The sequence below is a fragment of the Halyomorpha halys genome, unplaced genomic scaffold (assembly GCF_000696795.3).
Source record: "Halyomorpha halys isolate HHAL.00 unplaced genomic scaffold, Hhal_1.1 Scaffold1707.1, whole genome shotgun sequence".
In the NCBI taxonomy this organism is placed as follows: Eukaryota; Metazoa; Arthropoda; class Insecta; order Hemiptera; family Pentatomidae; genus Halyomorpha; species Halyomorpha halys.
This window is the reverse complement of record NW_027110468.1, coordinates 18,396-38,447: the sequence shown is the minus strand read 5'-3', so window position 1 is coordinate 38,447 and position 20,052 is coordinate 18,396. Positions and strand designations below refer to the sequence as shown.

Sequence of the window (20,052 nt, the reverse complement as noted above, 5' to 3'; positions counted from 1 at the left end):
CAGTCTTATTTTTCGAAATATTTCTTATAGGTCATAACTATGTTTAAAATACCTAATATTAATTTAAAAAATAAATAAATGGATTTTTTTTTCTTATTGGTCCTTAACAGACAAACCTATGAAATAAACCAACACATGCAGATCAATACTAGATTTTATTATGACATAAGTGTTCTAACAGCTACTCTGAGTCTAGACACTACATATACATTTTACTGATCAAGCGAAGTTGAAGTTTAATTGAACTTCACTCGAGACTTCCGGTTCTATCCGCTCTCATAGAATGAAGTGCATTGAAGTAACAATAAGATGCATTGATTACCTGAAACATACCAATAATATTTTTCTCTCATTAGTGTTTTCTTTTTTAAAACCATATAAGCTTCTTAAATATAATTCCATTGAAATTATATGTTATGAAATGTTAAACATTTTTTATTTACTTTGCTCAAAAATTCCTTGTCACACCTCGCTCCTAAAATGGTAGTAAGTTTCGGTGAATAAGACACTAGTATTAGCATAAGATTGATATTGATCTGACATTTCTTTGGCATGTTGTACCAATCGCAGTTATAAACAGAGATACGTAAGCTGGATTGCTGAAAAAAAAATTAAATACAAATATAAACTAAAGTGTGTTTCTTAGGGGTTTCGATTGCCTAATCTAATAGTATATAAAGTTTTGGTATTAATTAGAATTTTGATATTTAGCTAGCAACACAGTTTTTAGTTATATAGTTTTGATACTTTCATTAAAAAAATTTTCCAATACTTACTACAAAATAAATAAATACATATTCATAAATTACTTAAGTATTTCGACATTACTAACCGCTTCGCTCAGGGTTTCAGTTATGAAACTGTTTAGGTACTGGTTTACAATGACTGAAGTAATGAGCATGACAGCTTGAAACAACAACAGAGCATTCGTTTTTTTCTGAAAAAAAAATCATGTTTGAATAAAAACTACTAGGAAAAAAAAAAATTAAAAATGTATATCTTAAAATATGTAGATACTTCTAAGGCTCTCTCCAAACTTGAGCCATTCGTTCAGCAATGTAAATTAGAATGGGAAGGCGATACAGTTGCAATTAAACTGTCATAAAAATGTATATCTTAAAATAAATAAAATTATTTAGTTTTTAAAGTACAAATTCACCAATTCTTATAGACAGCAAATATATAGCTCACAAAATATATAATATTACTAAGTAATGCAATTAACAAATAACATTTTGTAGATAATTTTTTTAATATATTTATTCATACATAAATCAATCAATTAATACAAAAGTAGAAACAACATAAATTTATCTTGTTTGAACACAATCATAAAAGTTGGTATCTAAATGATATTTTTCTTAACAATTATCACGTAATATTTCCAGTACTGTTGATATATAATTAGAAAGGCACTGCCTCATGAGTAGGGATAGGATTTTTATGTTTTCACATATTTTTACCTGACCATGATATCTGCGATTCCTTACTGAAGGCCAAATTCTGGCCAAAAGATGCCATTTTTATTTCACATATTTTTAAATATTAGGCCTTTTTTACATATTTTGTTGTAAATCACATATTTTCTGAAATATTTGTTATTTTTAACATATTTTTAGGTATTCTGTCCTGAATCACATATTTCCTTAAATTATTTGTTCAATTTTAATTACATTTTTCGCAGCAACTACGTAAATTTCAAGAGAACGCAAGAAACTTAAAGGTGAAGTTAGTGTCTAAAAATTCTATATCTTCATCTTTGAACACAAATTAAATGCAGTGGCAATAATAAATTTTCCACACAGAATTACATTGAGAATTTCTCAGAATCAATTAAAAAGAGCAAGGGTCTTATTCCTGTAGCATTTTCCTAGCAATTTGTTTGTTTACTCTTCAATCCATTTCTCTGTTTGTTTTTTTCCTCCTCAGATTCCACAGGTACCAATACTATGTATTTAGATTTGTGCCGAGCATTTGCCAGGGCAGACATTCCTATCTTCAAAATTAGCAATCCAGACTTAAAACCCTTTCTTGAGAAATACACATGCCGAGTAATGCCAAATGAAAGCACTTTAAGAAAAAAATATTTGAAAATTATATACAAGGAGACTTTAACGGATATTCCGAAAGCAATTTCGGATGGCCCGATTTGGATTTCTGTGGACGAGACTACGGATATGGAAGGGCGTTATATCGCAAACATAATTGTTGGCATACTAAGTGTTGAGGCACCTTTAAAATCCTATTTGCTGAATTGTGAAGTCCTCGAAAATGTAACCATGAAACGATTGCAAGATTTGTCAACCAATCTATGACTCTTCTTTTTTTTTCGTGTTGGCCTATGGGTATCATTCATGGTAAAGTTTTGATGTTTTTGTCAGATGCGGGACCTTACATGCATAAAGCTGGTAATGCCCTTAAAGTTCTTTATCCTAAGATAGTTCATTTGATCTGCCTGGCACACGCATTTCATGTCCAAATATAGACAAGCTTGTGTCCAGAGTAAAAAAAAATTTTTGAAGGCTCCCAGTCGTATTACTATTTTTAAAGAAACACATCCTGACTTAGCTTTACCACCAGAACCCGTGATAACACGATGGCTCGATGGAGCCCAATATTATTGTTTAAATATTGAAAAAATTAAAAACATTATATCAAAACGTAATGTTGACGCCACTGCAGTAGAGAAAGAGAACAACTTGTTAACAATTAACTCAATAATGACTGAATTGGCTTATATAAGTGCAAACGTGGTATTTTTATCCAACACAATTACAAAATTAGAAGAAAAGGACCTTCCACTGACGCAAAATTTAAAGACTGTGAACGAAGCAATAGAAAGACTGGAAAATACAGGTGGTGAAAACGGAGAAGTCATAAAGAAAAAAGTACAGGACGTGTTAAAAAAAAATTCAGGATATAAAATCATTCAGTCCATTGGAGCCATTCTCCTCGGAACAAATGATGACAGCCGCCCAGGTGATGCAGAATACCGAACTAGATGCAATGGAAATAGCTTCATTTAAGTATGCCCCTTTAACATCAGTAGATGTTGAAAGATCTTTTAGCCGGTACAAGTCCATTCTGCGGTCAAACCGACGAAGATTTTTATTTGAAAATTTAAAAATGCATTTAATCTGCAATCATTTTGTAACCGACCTTCCTGAATAATTGATTTCTTCCAAAGTTTTAAATATTTTTCTAATTTGTTTTTCTTTTTAATACGGATTATTCTTTATTTCCATTTATAATTCATTCTGAGTAATTATTAATCAATTAGTTTAATTACCATTACTAATTAATGTCTTGTTATTGAACAGCTATGTTTTCATTAAGTCCATTTTTTTGTACATATTTTGACAATATTTAATTTCTTTAAAATATTATTCATATAATATATAATAAATACATACTTAAGTAACTTTTTTTAAATTATAAAGTTAATAATTAATCAGTAATTTATATTGCTGAATAATACAAAATTTTAAAAATACATATTTTTTTAAATATTTGACAATTTATATGCACATATTTATGTACATATTTCGGATTTTTTAACACATAAAAATCCTATCCCTACTCATGAGGAATCTGATTTCCATATACGTCTTGCGCATCAAATGAAAAGTTTTTATTTTATAATATACGTATTGTTTATTGTACAGTCACAATCTCTCAAGAGGAGATCATAAAGAATTATCCCTTTTATTCTAATATTTATCTCTCCCGGATATGAGTGGAAAAGGTGAGGTGCCTATGCAGTGGGACTCCTAGGTAGATAGATGAAGATGGGTATTCTCTGGCTCACCTCGTCGACCGTCAAATGCGTGTGCAAAGGCTTCTTTTTTTCTGGAACATCACGAAGGTGTTATTCTTAGCAGCACTCACCCTGATCTCTATTGGCGTTTTCTCCTAGGGCAAGAGCCGGTTTTGTATTCACGCTGGGGGCGTTGATGCCGATGTGGTCCGCGTAGGCTGCTACCACTGGGGCTGGATACTGCATTGAGATCACTACCACTGTAAAACGACGAATATTCTAGTTATTCAGCCTTGAGGCAAGTGGTGGGGACGGGCATAAAGTAACGTACGACGATAGATCTTCCTCTCCCCAGGAGGTGACTCTAACTCCCTAACACCCCTTTTATTTCCTACCTCCTAATTTATTAAACAAATAAATTGTAAATTCACGCAATAACGCACGCACGAACTCACGCACCCCTCCTCCCTTCCCTCCCCCACACAGACACACACTTTTCACTAGTAATCTGACGTTTACTAGAGCGGGAAGATCATTACAGAACTTCCGAGCCTACCAGTATAGGTTTAAGATCTTTTATAGGTTTAAAAGTGCATCGAGCTTTTAACTGGAGAACTTCCACTGTGCCCAGGAATGGAAGAGAGTGCACAATACGTTTTCTTCTTTTGTTTCATGAAGAAAGGTGTGAGCTCTGACACGTTTGCGGCTCAGACCCGACAGCAGATAATATCTGCTAGCCATAAAATAAGATTCTTACCACCTTTACAGGACAGCCAAGTCAGGTAGACTTGTCCTCCTTAAACACCATATGTCAGGCAGTACCGAGTTACTTCCAGGCTTTTAACGCGGATCCTCAAGATAACCGAAATAAAAGGGTAAGCCTACCGATGGTGAGGGGAAAAAATGCCGACGCCTCTAAAAACAGAAGCAGCCAATAGGATGACTAGAAAGAAATTAGAGGTGATGAAGGGCTGTTTTTATCAAGAGGTGAAGTAACAGACGGTCGGAGGAGGACTCATGTGGAGTACAGTACAGATGTGCTAGGGTGGCCCACACTAAGGAAGAGAGAAGAGATCGTGCAGCGAAGAGATTCGTATATCTCCAGCTAGACCAGACCTATGAGGATGAACGGAGAGAGAACTATGGGCCAACGAAGCTAAGACTCGCATAAACACAGCTAAGCTCGCCAAACACAGATGATAAGTAAAATTCTAAGTTGGTACTTTGAATGGCAAAAGTGATTAAAATTGGAGTCAATATAAATATGAATGATCCCATCTGGTATTCTCAATCTATTGTATATTAAGTAAAATAAAATTAAGTCAATAGGTCTACCATGATCTCTCATATACCTAAATTGCAAATATTGCATAATGCAAATAAGACTTCACTCTATAGTTTAGAATCCCTGCATACCACCTCAGTATCATAGCCTAAAAAATAGTCCATAGTAAGTGAGTCTGTGGTATCTAGTTCTTGATCTAAATATATAGCAATGCATATCTAAGAATGTTAGGTCGGTTCCCATCAGGGACAGATAGAGATATATATTATAAATATGGTTACGTATAAATACAAATACATAAATAAATAATAAAATGCAGTTTGTGAAACCCCCATCAGCGTTTTAAAAGCTGGTTTCGCCACTGCTATATCGTGGAGGTCACTATCCACTCATAATTCTTAAGGTTTTGTTTTGGGAAAGTTGTAGCCGAATTTCTAGAGCCCACTGAAATACCATAGTAACCGCTAAATTGAATGTCTTAGTAATAGTGTTATGCATAACATATTTGAACTGTATGTTATTCTTGAGGGTAAATCTTACTTAAAATAAACACTACATTTAATTAGAAAATAATTTAGTAACCCTGGACTGTAATTTTTGGTAACTGTACTGTTTGCCATATATCGTAAATATTTATTACAATTATTTCTTTTCACTTACAGTCACAATCTGGAGTCCTGAAGATACCAAAAGGCACATCCCAGTATAGTAAAGTATATTCGTTGTAACGTTGAATATTTCACACATTTTTTTTAAATATCTAAAACAATAATTGGTTATTAGCAGATTTTATGATGTTTTATTATTATTTTTAAAAAAATGTATTTACTCATAAAGATTCTGGTAGTTTCTCGCGCAGTTAGCAATTTCCTGTTGCAAGTTCTTTGAATATATTTGGTATGCTCCATTAGAAGTTTCTGTTCTTGCCCGGACCATCATCCACACCCGTTTTTCGATCGTTGTAAAGGCGACGCCGATGAGATTTGTCTGATGATAAAAGAGGATGGTCATAGTGATCATGTAAGATCCTATAGCGCTGTACATGAAGAAAGGGGAGAACTGAGCTATGATCTCGAATACCATTATCGTAACAAGTCCCCAAGTTTTGTCGAGTGGCACTGGTGACCAACATTTGAAGAGCAACAGATCTTTCAAGTCCGTCCTTCCGTTCCATATGAACTTTCCCAGGGGTTGGAAGAAGATGCACAAAAAGCCCAGAATCATTACTGCAGAAAGAGAGATGTGAACAGATGCGATATCAAAATTACAAAAAAAAATTTCAAATGTACATTATATTAGGGTAGGATATTTCAAAAGGAATAAAATATGAAAGTCTTACTATATTCTAGGTCGTTATTAGGGAAACAAATATAAGAGGGAAGTAGAAAACTTTGTACTTGAGATTTGATAATAATTTACATATTTTATTCCCTTTAACTTCAAAAACGACCATTATGTTCTTATAAAAGTATTGAAGACCTAAAAGTAATGTGTATTCCTACTATCGTTCATTCATTATTGTCAATGAGATTTTTTAATAATAAAAAGTCAAAATATATGCTTATTTTTCATAAAAACAAAATTTAACTTAAAAAGTCTTAAAATTATCGAAATACCGTATATAACTTTTTGTTTGTCAAAAGAAGGTTAAAAAAACAAAACATAAAAATTAAGTTTTTAATATGTGTTTTACGTGGCTGAAAGCAATAGAATACTAAGAGCTCATAAAATTTCATTACAGAAATGTTTATTTTAGGCTTCTCAGAAAATTATCTGAATTATAATTTTTATCCAATTATTTATTTATTTATTACTTTCTACTATACTATATATAGAATACATAGACCTACTTTCACTTACTACTGGAAATGAAATGAAATGAAAAAAGTTTATTATTCAGAGTCTAGGTCCCTTTAAAACAATTACAAAGGTAATTTTAATTTTATTGGCTCTAAAATAGTGTTTTCACGCTTAACTATAACTTATATACTGAGAAAAAAAATAGATTAATTAAAAATATAACTGACTAAATAAAAAACAAAACAAAAAGTTAATTACAAAATATCTGTATTATTTTAATAATGGATTAGATTGGTGCATTAGAAGGTAGTTAAATAGAAGGGATTGAAACGAGGGATCGGTTGGTATATGACATATGTTTGAGTGAAAGGAGTTCCAGAGATATGCAGCTCGAGTAAAACACTATTTATCAAACCCTGCCGTTCGGTGAGGTGGAGGGTAGAGGTCATATAAACGGGACCTTGTAGTACGGGATTGGACAGAGAATTTGAATTGCAGATTTTCTCGGATATAGGAGGGGCGTTGAGTACTAATTACTTGGAATACAAAGGAAGCTAGGAAATACTGGCATCTGGAGGATGGATAGAACCACTTCAGCTCGACGTAATACTGGGTTATGTGAGTATCTCTGGTGATCCCGAAAATAAATCGTACTGCACAATTCAATTTGGATATACAGTGTTACACTTAACGACGTATGGAATACCTGTAACCTAGTCATGCGTTGTTGCTTCTCAGTTTGATTAAAAGTAAAAGAGATAACAAAAGAACATGTTTCTAATAAGTTTAATTGCTCGTGGATATAAAATATTGTTTTGTTCTATCTGTAGTTTATATATACATAGATATTCTGGATTGATCGCTGTAGGCGTTATTATTTGGTTAAATAAATTGCCATGCTCTTGGATGTATGATTTTCATAATAACAGACATATAAAGCATTTTTGCTCAAAAATTTTGTCTTACACGAGTCATTTATTCATTTTTTTTTAATGTCACAATTGTTTTGAATGACGCTTAAAAAGAATCTTTTTTCCTAATAAAATATATGTTAGTCAAATGTACTTGAAGCATCTTAAGGCTTTGGTAATTTTCGATACAAATAAACTCATTTAATGCAATCAGCAATATGTTTTCTCATTATACACAAAAAATAAATCAATTCGTTGATAATAACCCCCAATTGGATACAGAGCAATGTCAGGAAAAATAATATAAAATTACATAAAACTCTTTTTACTTGATGTTGTCAAATTTTGTTTGATAATAGTGACCCCTTCAGATTATTATATAATGGAATATTGTTTGAATTAATCATAATATATTCTAAGGATGCAATAAATAAATAAAAAAAGTAAATTTTCTGTATGCTGTATCATCATAATACTGGTCCGATTAAGGTAATTTCTTTTTCTTCTCTGAGATAATTTTATTGGTAAAAAAAATCTTGGGAGTGAAGCAAAGTTGATCTAATCCGCCTTTAGCCCCTCAAGAAATCCCTCAATATGTATATTTAAAAAAAACGAGAAAAAAAATTTGTTTAGTCAAATGTTTGGCTTACAGCATGAATAACTTCCATACAAATCAGACAATCTACACGAAACTTATGAGTAATTTAGATCTCTATGAACTACACTAAATGTAACAAACGGGACCTAATTAAACAATTCATACCCTAAGGTATAAAATAAAACATTTTAAAAGTTTGTCATAATTTCAAACTAATATTTCGCCCTTATTAGGTAAAAAGTCTAAATGTTCATATGGTTTAAAAGAGTAAACATTCAGTTTTCTAACGATTGTAATAACTATGAATTAGGATAAAATGCAGACAAGTTTTAACTATTATATGAACAATGAACGTCATGGGGAAAAAAAATCTTTAATCAATTCAAGTTCAAAAATTTCTATTTTTTTAAGGTTTACAAACAACGTTAAAAACCGAAATAATTGTTTTTCTTCTAAAAAAATTTGTTTTTAAATTATTCTTTTTGTGAATAAAAAATCAGTAATGTTTTTTGTTTTTGTTCAGAAAGATTGGTATATAATAATCTTGAAAAAATGTACGCTTTCTGAGTGCCGTCAAGCCTACCAGTCTCTGTCCCTGGGCTAGTCTTCTCATCTCCGGGATGGTGCGTCCTCTTGCAGCCTCTAGTTTTCCAATGCCCTCAGAGTACATGCACCTGGGTCTGCCACGAGGCCGCCTTCCTTCCGGCCTTACTTCCAAATACCACCTGGCTTTTCTGATATCGACCATTCTACAGACGTGCCCATATCACTTCAGTTGCCTCTCTTACACTTTGTATCGCACAGATTCCACATCCAGATCCTCCCGAATCCTTTCATTTCTGAGACAGACTCTCCTGGTTTTACCAAATATTCTTTGGAGGAATCTCGTTTCTGCTGACGTTATCGTTCCTGAGTGCTTGACGAGGGCTGTCCAGCTTTCTGCTACATACCGGAGGACTGGGAGGAACACGGATTTAAATATCCGTATTTTGGCATCTCTGTTTACTTCTTGCTTGCCTATAAGAGTTTTGGATATCTGATATTACACTCCATTGGCCTTCTTCACTCGATTTAGAACCTCCTGGTCTATTTAACCATCTTTACTAATAAGTATTCGTAATAATAATGGTACAAGTATTCGTAAGTTCGACGGTTTCACCATTCACAAAATCCTAGGCTCTGCCTTTTCTCTTCCGACACACATAATTTTGCTTTTGTTAGGATTTATTTGCAAACCTCTTATCTTCAGTTCTTCATTCCATTCATCCAAGAATGTCTGAAGAGCCTCTTCAGAGTCAGCTATCAGTACAATATCATCTGCATATATCATCGCTTAAGCCAGCACTGGAGGTGGGTTCCAAAAACCTTCAAGTACTCTTGGGCATCTCCTTTCACAAACCTTCCATGCCTCATCCATAAGGAGGACAAACATTAGCGGGCTTAGGCTGTCTCCCTGCTTTACTCCCTTATGAAAGTGGAAAGCCCGCTATGTTTGACCATTAAGTCTTGCAATGTCCTTTGGGTCTTGGTAAACTGATTTTATTGCACTTACCAAATTTGCTGGCTCACTTCTTGTTATTAGTGTGTCCAATATCTCCTGCCTATGGACTAAGTCAAAACCGCCCTCAGATCCACGAATGCCAAATAGACTGCATTTTCCCAGCCCCTTGCTGTCTGATGTATATGTCTGAAAGCCACTTGCTCTTCTTCAATGTCTTGTTCCACAATACCCCGCAGTCGCTACTCTAATATCCTAGTGTATATTTTTTAAACTATTGGCCTATAGTTACCACATTCGCTTTCATTGCCTTTCTTGTGAGTTGGGATTATGATGTTGTTTTCCCATTCTTGTGGCAGCAATTTAAGGTCCTAAATCTTCTGGAACAGCTTTTGATGGCATTTAATCATGTCATAATATTATATTTATTAAATTATGTGGATATAAATTATCATAAAGCATCTATAAAATGCTGTCTGAGTTACAAGCGTAAACAAATTTTATTTTTAACGAATAAATCGGGGATTTAAGTAACTGTAAATCTTCCATGGTGACGCGGAACATTTTGGAAAAAACAATATGTAAATTGGTCAAGTATTTTAAAAGTTTATTGTGGACAAACATTCGAACCCTTCTCTTTTATATGTATAGAAATAGTAAGAGGAAGTATTATGATGGTTAAGAATTTCGAATTCGAGTTTTCGGCGGAAATACACGTTTTAACTTCCCCGAGTCCAAAGATCCACGTCTCGCAAAAAGGTCTCTGTGTGTCCTTGCGTGTATGTGAACAACATAGCTCAAAAATGAAAAGACATACTAAACTAAAATTATATAATTAGGACATGTGCATGACTGGAATCTTACAGCAACTTTGTCATTAAAATCGACTTTATGTAATCGATTTTATATATTTTTTTACGATTTTGATTAAACTCTGTATATCAACGTACAATTTAATGATCTAATCACCTAAGTGTTCAATTTAGGTTTCAGATAAGAGTTAATTATAAAACCTCTCCAAAAGTGATTTTATAGTTGAAAAAATTGTGATTTATTTTATAAAACAAGATGAGACGAAATGCACATATTTCTATAATGTTAAATTAGTGAGACATACATGTGTAATAGGCACTTGTAAATCTTTTCAGCCAAGCTTCCGCTTTCTTCTTAATCATTTTTGTCTTATCTTCCAAAAACGGGTAGTTCCACCAGACATCGATGGATTCGCTTATGTAGATGAGATCTTTCCTGTTTTTGATCACCAATAAAGAATAGAACACAGCTGGATAGCTCAGATTGTATTCGACAAGCTTGCCGAACCAGTTGATATGTGCTATTTGTATTATATTTTCGGTTAACAATAGAACCACCATTATCGAGTTCAGAACGATAAAAAATGGGAGAGGAATCACGTAGGTCTTGTAGAATACCATGCCATGAATGAATCTTCTTACAGCTTCAAATGCCAAACTGTCTTCTCTTTTTCCCCTGAAAGGAAATATTTGTATTTAATACTAATTGATCTCAGGAATGTGTGTTCCTAAAATTAGAAATTTGTTGTTGGAATATATTTTGGAAGTGGGGAGTCATGATGTTAGCAAAATTAGTTTCTCGAGGCGACGAATTGTATTTTGTTTTATACTGCTACAGCACAGTGTCTATATATCGTAGTGGTAAGCTTCTTGAATAAAAAGTCGATTTTTTAAAAAAATAATTTATGCAGTGTTAATTTATTTTTTTATGATCCCTTCGTTTTTCCCCTATACTTATAGTATTTTAAAAGATTTGGAAATGTCAAGGGTTTTACTTTTTAAAATGGAGTCATTTTATATGATATGTCTTAGTTATTTTAAAAATAGTAAATATTGTTTTTACCTTTTCCCAGCCTTTTTTTTTTTTTTTCCCGAACCCTCTAAAACAGAAATAAGAAGTGAATTAGTAAGTGCATTACTGTGAAAAAGAAAAGTAATTCGTGTTGTGTCTTACCTTTTGCTATCTTTGGTATTTTAAGGTTACCTGTTATGTTTAATGTCATATATGAGCTATCCATTCTAAAAAGGAGCTATTTTAAGTCCGGAGGGGAGGGGCCTCCTCGTGTTGTATCGAATATAAGATAAAAATAAAAACATTAATTAATAAAGACGATTAATGTTTTTATTTTTATCTTATATGCGACACAACACGAGGAGGCCCCTCACCTCCGGACTTAAAATAGCTCCTTTTTAGAATGGATAGCTCATATATGACATTAAACATAACAGGTAACCCTAAAATACCAAAGGTAGTAAAAGGTAAGACACAACACGAATTAATTTTTTTCTTCACAGTAATGCATTTACTAATTCACTTCTTATTTCTGTTTTAGAGGATTTGGAAAAAAAAAAAAATAAATAGGCTGGCATGCCCAGCTTAAGGTTCTGAACATGTTTTATGCGTTCTGTGCAGAACAATATTCAAGTGCTATGTGACCAATCTGTTTTCATTTTTTTTTTTTTTTCCAGCAGCACTGTAGAAGGTAATACCTACAACCCTTCTCATAGGAGAAGGCTAAGTGGGATCACCAGGTTCAATGAAATGTTTTTTGTGATACTGGGTCAAAAAATACTAGGGAAGTATCCGAGAGGTCATGCCAATATGCGCCCTAGAAACCGACAAAAAAAATTACATGGGTTTAGAAATTGTATATACTATTGTAAACCGTCTTTGCTTTAGTGAATTTAATGGTCATTATAAACTGATCGATTTGTTTTATTCGTCTAGAATAAGAACAAAACATTGTTGATCCTACTAAATGAGGCTAAGTTTATAAATTACTAAAAGTCGTTTTCAGTAAAGTAGGCAAAAAAAAAAAAAAAATCAAGTCAGGTTCGTTTAAAAAAAAATTCACATTCATCCTTAGGGAAAAAATATTTAAACTGTTCTTCCATAAACTTAAAGAAATAAAATGTTCCCCGAGGTACTGTGCTACTTATGTTTTATCCTTAGGTTACCATGTCCTTTTCGAATTGTGAATATTGCAGTGGGTAGCCATAGTAGGAATAGCTCACCGGACGGGGGAAAAAATTAAAGTTATTTCTTTCTAATTTTTTATTACTTTAATAAAAACTGTTTATAGTCAAAATCTATAATTTAACCAACCGTAGTAGGAGGAAATAAAAAAAATGGCGAATTTGTAAAACATTGCAAAAAAGTAATTTTTCATTCGAAGTTCCATATCTTCAAAACTACTTACAACACTACAGAACGTAATACAAAATCATTTAAAGTAGAGTAAATTTGCTAATATATGATCCCTGATGGTACTGTTAGCGTTTGAACAGATTATTTCTCTCGGGAGAAAAGTAAAAAAATTCTTTTTTAATTTATTTTAAGTAAAAAAAATAATCGAGTTTCTTATTTAAAAGTAAATATTAAAGTATTTAATTTGTAGGGATCCTGAAGTAAATTAAATACCAGAAAAATCTAAAATCTTCCCTCATTTTTAATTTGGAGCTCCACATCCTTAAAATATCACTAAAAATCTTCAAAACACATTATATTATGTAGATTAATTTTTATTTTTTTAAATATGAGCTCTAATAGATACATTTACGTTCAATAGTTCTCGAGATACGGATTTTCAAAACACCATATTTTTTCAAAATGACGAAAAATGAATATTTTATTAATTCATTCGGAAAAATAAAATGAAAACTGCTGCTCTTACGAAAATAAATGTTATTAAATACATTATAGTACTTAGCTATAATGGAAATCTTTACGTTCATTATTCTCGAAATACATTTTTTGAAAAAACTATATCTCAAGAACTATTGAACGTAAATGTATCTATTAGAGCTCATATTTAAAAAAATAAAAATTAATCTACATAATATAATGTGTTTTGAAGATTTTTAGTGATATTTTAAGGATGTGGAGCTCCAAATTAAAAATGAGGGAAGATTTTAGATTTTTCTGGTATTTAATTTACTTCAGGATCCCTACAAATTAAATACTTTAATATTTACTTTTAAATAAGAAACTCGATTATTTTTTTTACTTAAAATAAATTAAAAAAGAATTTTTTTACTTTTCTCCCGAGAGAAATAATCTGTTCAAAGTGGTCCCTTGTAATTTGGATGAAATGATATAGACTTAAGGAAAAACTACTCAGAGGTACAAATATATAAATATCAAATAAAAAAAGAAAAGCATATGAAACTGTTGAATCCTTGGACTGATGTTGTCCTATTAATTTGATAAAACGCGTGTGATTTTTTGAACTCAAAAGGGGTATTTTTTATTAATATTTTTCATTAGAGGTATATAGTTTAGTAATTAAATAAATATCAATAAAAGAATACCAACTCTGTAGTGAAGTAATTTTTCAAAATTGATCTCACTTTTTCTTGACCGAACATGGTCGGGAGTTCGCTCGGACTGGCCTCGATTCCTTGAGTTACTCTTAGATTAATTGCACTGTTGCGGTAAATTTATAAATTTATCGACTTCGGGTATAGTAGAGGTTGAAGCTGATAGTTTATACATCGACAAAACTAAGAAAGCTCCTTGAAAATGGTTGAATAATACAAGGATTAATCTTCTGTGGTTTGAGTATTCCTTCTGTGGTCAGATCAATTGACTCATTTAGTGTAATTACAAGCCAGCAGTCTCATGACTATCCAGTATCTTCTGTTGGAGTAATTATCATTGTTTTGTTAGTAATTTTAAACAGTAAACAAATCAAAAGATTACCGAAAAAGTAACATTATCAAGAGAGTTTTGTTTTACTTCACTAAGGTGGTAAATAATGATGTTAAACACTTTCTTCCTTTCTGTTTTTTTATTTTTCAGGCAATCCAAAGCAAAGGTGATGGTCAAGTTCTTCATTTTTTGGGACCACCACTTAATGAACAAGTCAACGCCCCCAGGACGAATTCGAGCCGGCGCCGCTCACAGATCTCACATTGATAGACCTAGGCCTAACCGTCTGAACAACGGACGGCCCTGCTGTTTAACATTAGTAAAAAAGATGTTCAAGATTTCGCTTTTTTACATTTGAGAACACTTTGAGTCCCAATAGATGTCGTTCTGTCATTGATATCTTCTATTTCTGATGATCTCTAGTAGTTCTGAACATACAGGGTCATTCACTGTTATTTTTAGGAAGGTTTTTGAAAATAAATATGCTACAAGGCTGAGTAATACGCAGTCCAATTGCAACCAATTTATTATAACTGTACAAAAAATTCCAATTTTCTAATTTCTTTATTACAATTTCCTTTCTTGACTTTTGGCAATGTTTACATATTAAACTGGTATGCACATGTAAATATTGTTCATGAAGTCGTTCAAAAGATAATAATGAGAAGGCTTCAAGCTTCAATCGTACAGGTTTTGCGAATTTTGAAAAGTGTAGAATACCATGATTTTGTATGGCATCGTAAATATTCTCTGTTTAGTTAAACCCGTACCTCAGGAGTAGTACAAACAAATTATATTATGAACGATTTTTTCAGATGAACATTTAAATCTGTGAACTAATCTTAGATGTTGCTATCGGGGAAATTATCTTCCAATTTTTCGTGAGAGGATTAGCCCTTGACTTCAATCTAACGACTGAACAAGAAGTCGTTTAAACTAACTTCCATTGAATCAATATTAAAGATAATTCAGATTTCCAACTGAAACAAAAACAAAAATATAAAGAAGAAAAGTACAAATCTGTATTGTCAAAAACTTATGCTTTGTGAGAAAGAGAGCATCAATAAATGAGTGTGTGAGTTGGCGTATCATTTGGTGGAAACACACGAACTTTTCAGAGTTCTAGCATTTATTGAAATAGTTCTGGACTTTTTGATGGGTTAAGTAACTTGTTCTGGCGATCAAATAAAAAAAACCGCTAATGAAATAAGACACAAGCTCTGTATTTTTGGAAATGTTGATCGAAATAGTATATTTCTTCACTTTAATGGCCAAAACTATTTGTTTAACTTTCAGGAACTCTAATATTTAAACCATGAGCTGAAGGTTCTCATAGAATTTTCAGAGGTAAGTTCGTGTTTCGTAACATGACGTCTTTTAGCAATCATTGCATATAGTATTAAAGTGCCTACAGTTTCGATTCTTACCCATACGTATTAAAAAATGTAGGGAAATGCGAAATACTCCGTTGCCTTGAACTGAAAGAAACTTATATTTAAAACAACTGCGGATCAATCATTATAAATATGATGCAAGGTTACCGATGGTCACATCGTATGGCATTGTAGAAATTGACTCGCAGAGAAGTATCTGATATTTCTACTCATTAAGACTTTTCTCACCGATTTGAGCTAAGTCCTTCCTATACATTCTGCAAATACTTAAATTAATTACTGTATTTCATTATACATAATTAATTAGTTACAGTCGAACAAAAGTTTAAAGCCACCAATTCTGTAATCATAAAAAACCTACAACTAAATTTTCTCAATGTCATTTTTGACTCAACTATCTTCATCATCAACTTTAGGATTACTTTAAATAAATCCTCTATCGACCACAGTTATTTATACATTCCGATCAAAGTCTTCGAAAAATTTCCTACTTATATTTTTGTGTCCTTGATATTCCAATTGCAATATATTCTCTCTTGGGACATAAACTATTAAACTTGATCATTTTTGTACTCTACCCTGACTATTTTATTTCCTTATCCTGTATAAAATTTCACCTCACTCATCATTATCTACCATTTCTTGATAGTAATATTAAAGAAAATACTTAAAATAAATATTTGAATTAGAAATGTATTGTTAATGAGCCAAATGCAAAAATTTGTGATGTTAATTTCTATTGATTTTTAAAGATTATTAATACATTTAGATGCGAGTTTACAAATGTAACATCTTAGACTAATATCATAGTCCAAATTTTGTATAGCTATATTTAATTTAGTAGTTAATGTTTAATTTAGAAGTAGTAGTAAGCTAGCATACTAATATAATAATATAATAAAAATAATTCATAAACTGACATGCAAATACGTTAATGATGATCAATTATAATAGAAATAAATAAACAGAAATTTTAAGGCAGAAGCACGGAGGGTTAAACAAGAAGCTCGAACGAGCGAGAGAGATAACTCGATATTTCTTGGTCTTTCTTGTAGTCCGTTGTTGCTCGACAGGTTTGGTTCAGGTTGCATTCAATTAACTGTCTTCATCCAATTTGACTGCATTTGCAAGGTCAAAAACCGCTTTTTGCGTCAGTCGGTCCAAATTTTTTCAACTACGTACCCGTATCAGAGAAATATATATTTTTTCTAAACCGGCCTGATATAATAATGTTTTGTTTCATGGAAAATTCCTAAAATTTAAGAGTTTTTGAGGACACTACAACCAAATCTGACTCGACATTGTTAAAAGAAAATGTTTTTGGCCAGCTTTACAGGAAGCAACTTTCGGTTTTTTGTGATTGTTTATACATATAAACTCATTTAATACAATTGACAATATTCTTTTTGTTATTATACATAAGAAAAGAAATTTATTGGTGTATCTTAGTGAAACAGTATTGACATATATAAACCGACTGAACTAAGAAAGAGGTATCATAACTATTTTTATGGAGAAATAAAGTTGATATTCGTTTTCCGCGCCTCACTAAGTGTGATAAACGAATTTTCATAGTAATTTAAAAATAAAAAGTTTTTTCCAAAAATTTTGGCTTATTTTTTTTTCCGGAAATCCCAACAAATGCAGTAACTTCATACAACTAATCTACACGAAACTTAAAATAGTTTAAAGCCACATAAACGAGACTACTAACCAGAACTCTGTTAAAAAATTTGAACCAGAGATGTCAAATAAAAGGCTTGAGAAGTTTTTTTTAAAGACTTTTTCTTCATTATAAAGGAATAAAATATAAAAGATATTGATATGATATGGGTTGGAATTAAAAGTTCCATAATAGTGTTACAATAAAGTTTTCAAAACATAACAATAAAGTTTACAAAATTCTATAATAAAGTTACATAAAAGTAAAAGTTCAGTTTTCCCACAGTTACAGTACCGTTTTTTTCTTTGAACGTAGAAAATAAATATCCTTAAAAAACAAGAACAAAGAGTTATAATCATTGATTTATATGAATTTTTGCATTTAAGGACCTCAAATGATACTGAAAACAAAACTGCCTTAATGTTTCCTAAAAAAAAATTATTGGCCTTCTTTATTGGAAGTTATCTGTTCATGAACAAATTATTTTTGTACAATATCTTTAATTCTACGTACATTCAATTTCAGTTAGTTGAAGATATTACAATTTGGTTAAATTTTCTTTTATCATAAATTTTCTTTTACTTTGACTTATTCCACATATATTTATTTCATTTTCGTATTTATTTCATTCATCTTTAATATTACATATTAAGTTAATACTAATTAATACATAATAATTTAATACTAATTAATAAACATTAATTTAATTCATGATCCCACATACTAATTTTTCAGTCCCCTCTTTTATTTGTTATAAAATTTAATATTCTATTTTTTTTTTTCATAAAATACTTAGTGATATTTTCTTTTCTATGAACAATAGTTGTTTTTAAAATTTAATTATTCTGCTTGTGCTAAGGTTTCCTTGCAGTTCCATTCCACCAACGTCGTCATAGAAAATGTATAAGATAACAACGTGTTTTTTTCTCTTTTAACTACTCTACATCGATTATTTTTCACTCATGCTCTACCCTATTCAAATGATACCTCGACGGGACTTATAATTTTTTTAAATTGTCGGTTTAACTGGGAATGTCTGCATCGGACTACCACGAATTAATAATATTCATCAATGTTATAAGAGGATCTAGAGAAGTTTATGTTAGAATACTTTCAGACTTTCAGAGGGAGTCAACCCGCCCAATTGCAGAAGAATGGTTGTTACACTTTGGTCATTCCTGAAGAGCTACTTTCTCACACAGTTTGTACACTTTTATCCTTTTTGAATTTCTAAGCTAATATACATCTAAATAAAACGATCTTGTTTATTTTCAATGTTATGCAGTTATTACCTTACCGAATTCCCTCCAATAATATCTAAACGCAGCCAGTAGTTAACACAAGTATACGACTAATTCAAGACATTTTATTAAAATTTGTTGATTTTCTTTTTTATTCAATATTTTAGTTTTATTGTTCCTCTGGTACTGAAAAAGAATGATTAACTATTACAGATACGGCACTAATGATTAACAATTACAGATACAGAAATCGTAGATCTATATAACATAATGAATTGACCTCTTGAAGATTTTTGGTACAATCCGTATGAAGTGGTTGAATAATTGAATAATTCGCGGCGCCCTTATGACGGCTCCCAGCCCGCCGCGGCGCACACTTAGCGAATCTCTGAGTTAATGGAATGTGACTTGACCATTTTGTTTTTTTAATATTTTGTAAGTTGTTTTCTCCATGTTTCTGGAGCTAAAAATATTATCTATATAGTTTTTTCTTTGTTGATAAATATTACAATCATCCTTAGTTATGACAATAAGTTATAGTAATTCAATACAGTATATTCACTTAAAATTTATAAAAAAATAAAAACTATTTTTCACCATTATTAAATGTACATTATTATATTACAAAATAATACAACATTTAGTGCTATAGAGGTTCTGTCGGACAGTAGTATCATGTAGACGTTTGTGGCTTTCTGAACCACTCTATATGATAACGGACTATGATTAAATATAACTTTTTCAACGACCCGTAGGAAAAGGGGCAACCTGTCAATAATGATAAACTTCATTTTAAAGTAGAACAAGTATGAATTTTAACGACCCCACCACATACCTCTTCCTTAGTATCCCCTTATGTAGGGAAGTTTTAATTTTATTTAAGCTACATGGTATTTTTTCTTGGAAGGAATTTATTTATTAATTTTTCTTCCTTATAGAATTTGTGAACCGGTTTCGAAACTAGTTGATTAGTACCGGATTCCTGGTTTATTGACTTCCTCGGATAGGGAATCCTCGCAGCTTCTTAGAAAAAAAATCACTAGTAAAGTGCCAATAATTATCAAGTATTTTTATAAATTAAATCAAATGGAAATCAATCTTTTAGTTGAGTTGTGTTATCAAAATGATTCTAGTGTCCTAGTTTAAAAATTAGGTACATAATAAGTGTTAAGCCACCTCAATTCGACATAGTCTCCTTGTTGGAAAGCTTAACTAAAAAAAA

The 20,052-nt window shown here is 31.6% G+C and overlaps 1 protein-coding gene across 1 annotated transcript; it reads right to left on the bottom strand.

Annotated features, from left to right (window-relative positions):
- Nucleotides 1–136: 136 nt before the first annotated feature.
- LOC106690411 (uncharacterized) lies at nucleotides 137–14,303 on the bottom strand. Its single transcript, XM_067048640.1, has 7 exons — nucleotides 14,197–14,303; nucleotides 10,967–11,337; nucleotides 5,872–6,268; nucleotides 5,703–5,802; nucleotides 833–937; nucleotides 444–599; nucleotides 137–322 (listed from the first exon to the last, which is right to left on the bottom strand). The coding sequence occupies exons 1-7, from the start codon at nucleotides 14,247–14,249 to the stop codon at nucleotides 248–250; spliced, it is 1,257 nt and encodes a 418-aa protein (XP_066904741.1). The 5' UTR covers nucleotides 14,250–14,303; the 3' UTR covers nucleotides 137–247.
- Nucleotides 14,304–20,052: the final 5,749 nt, after the last annotated feature.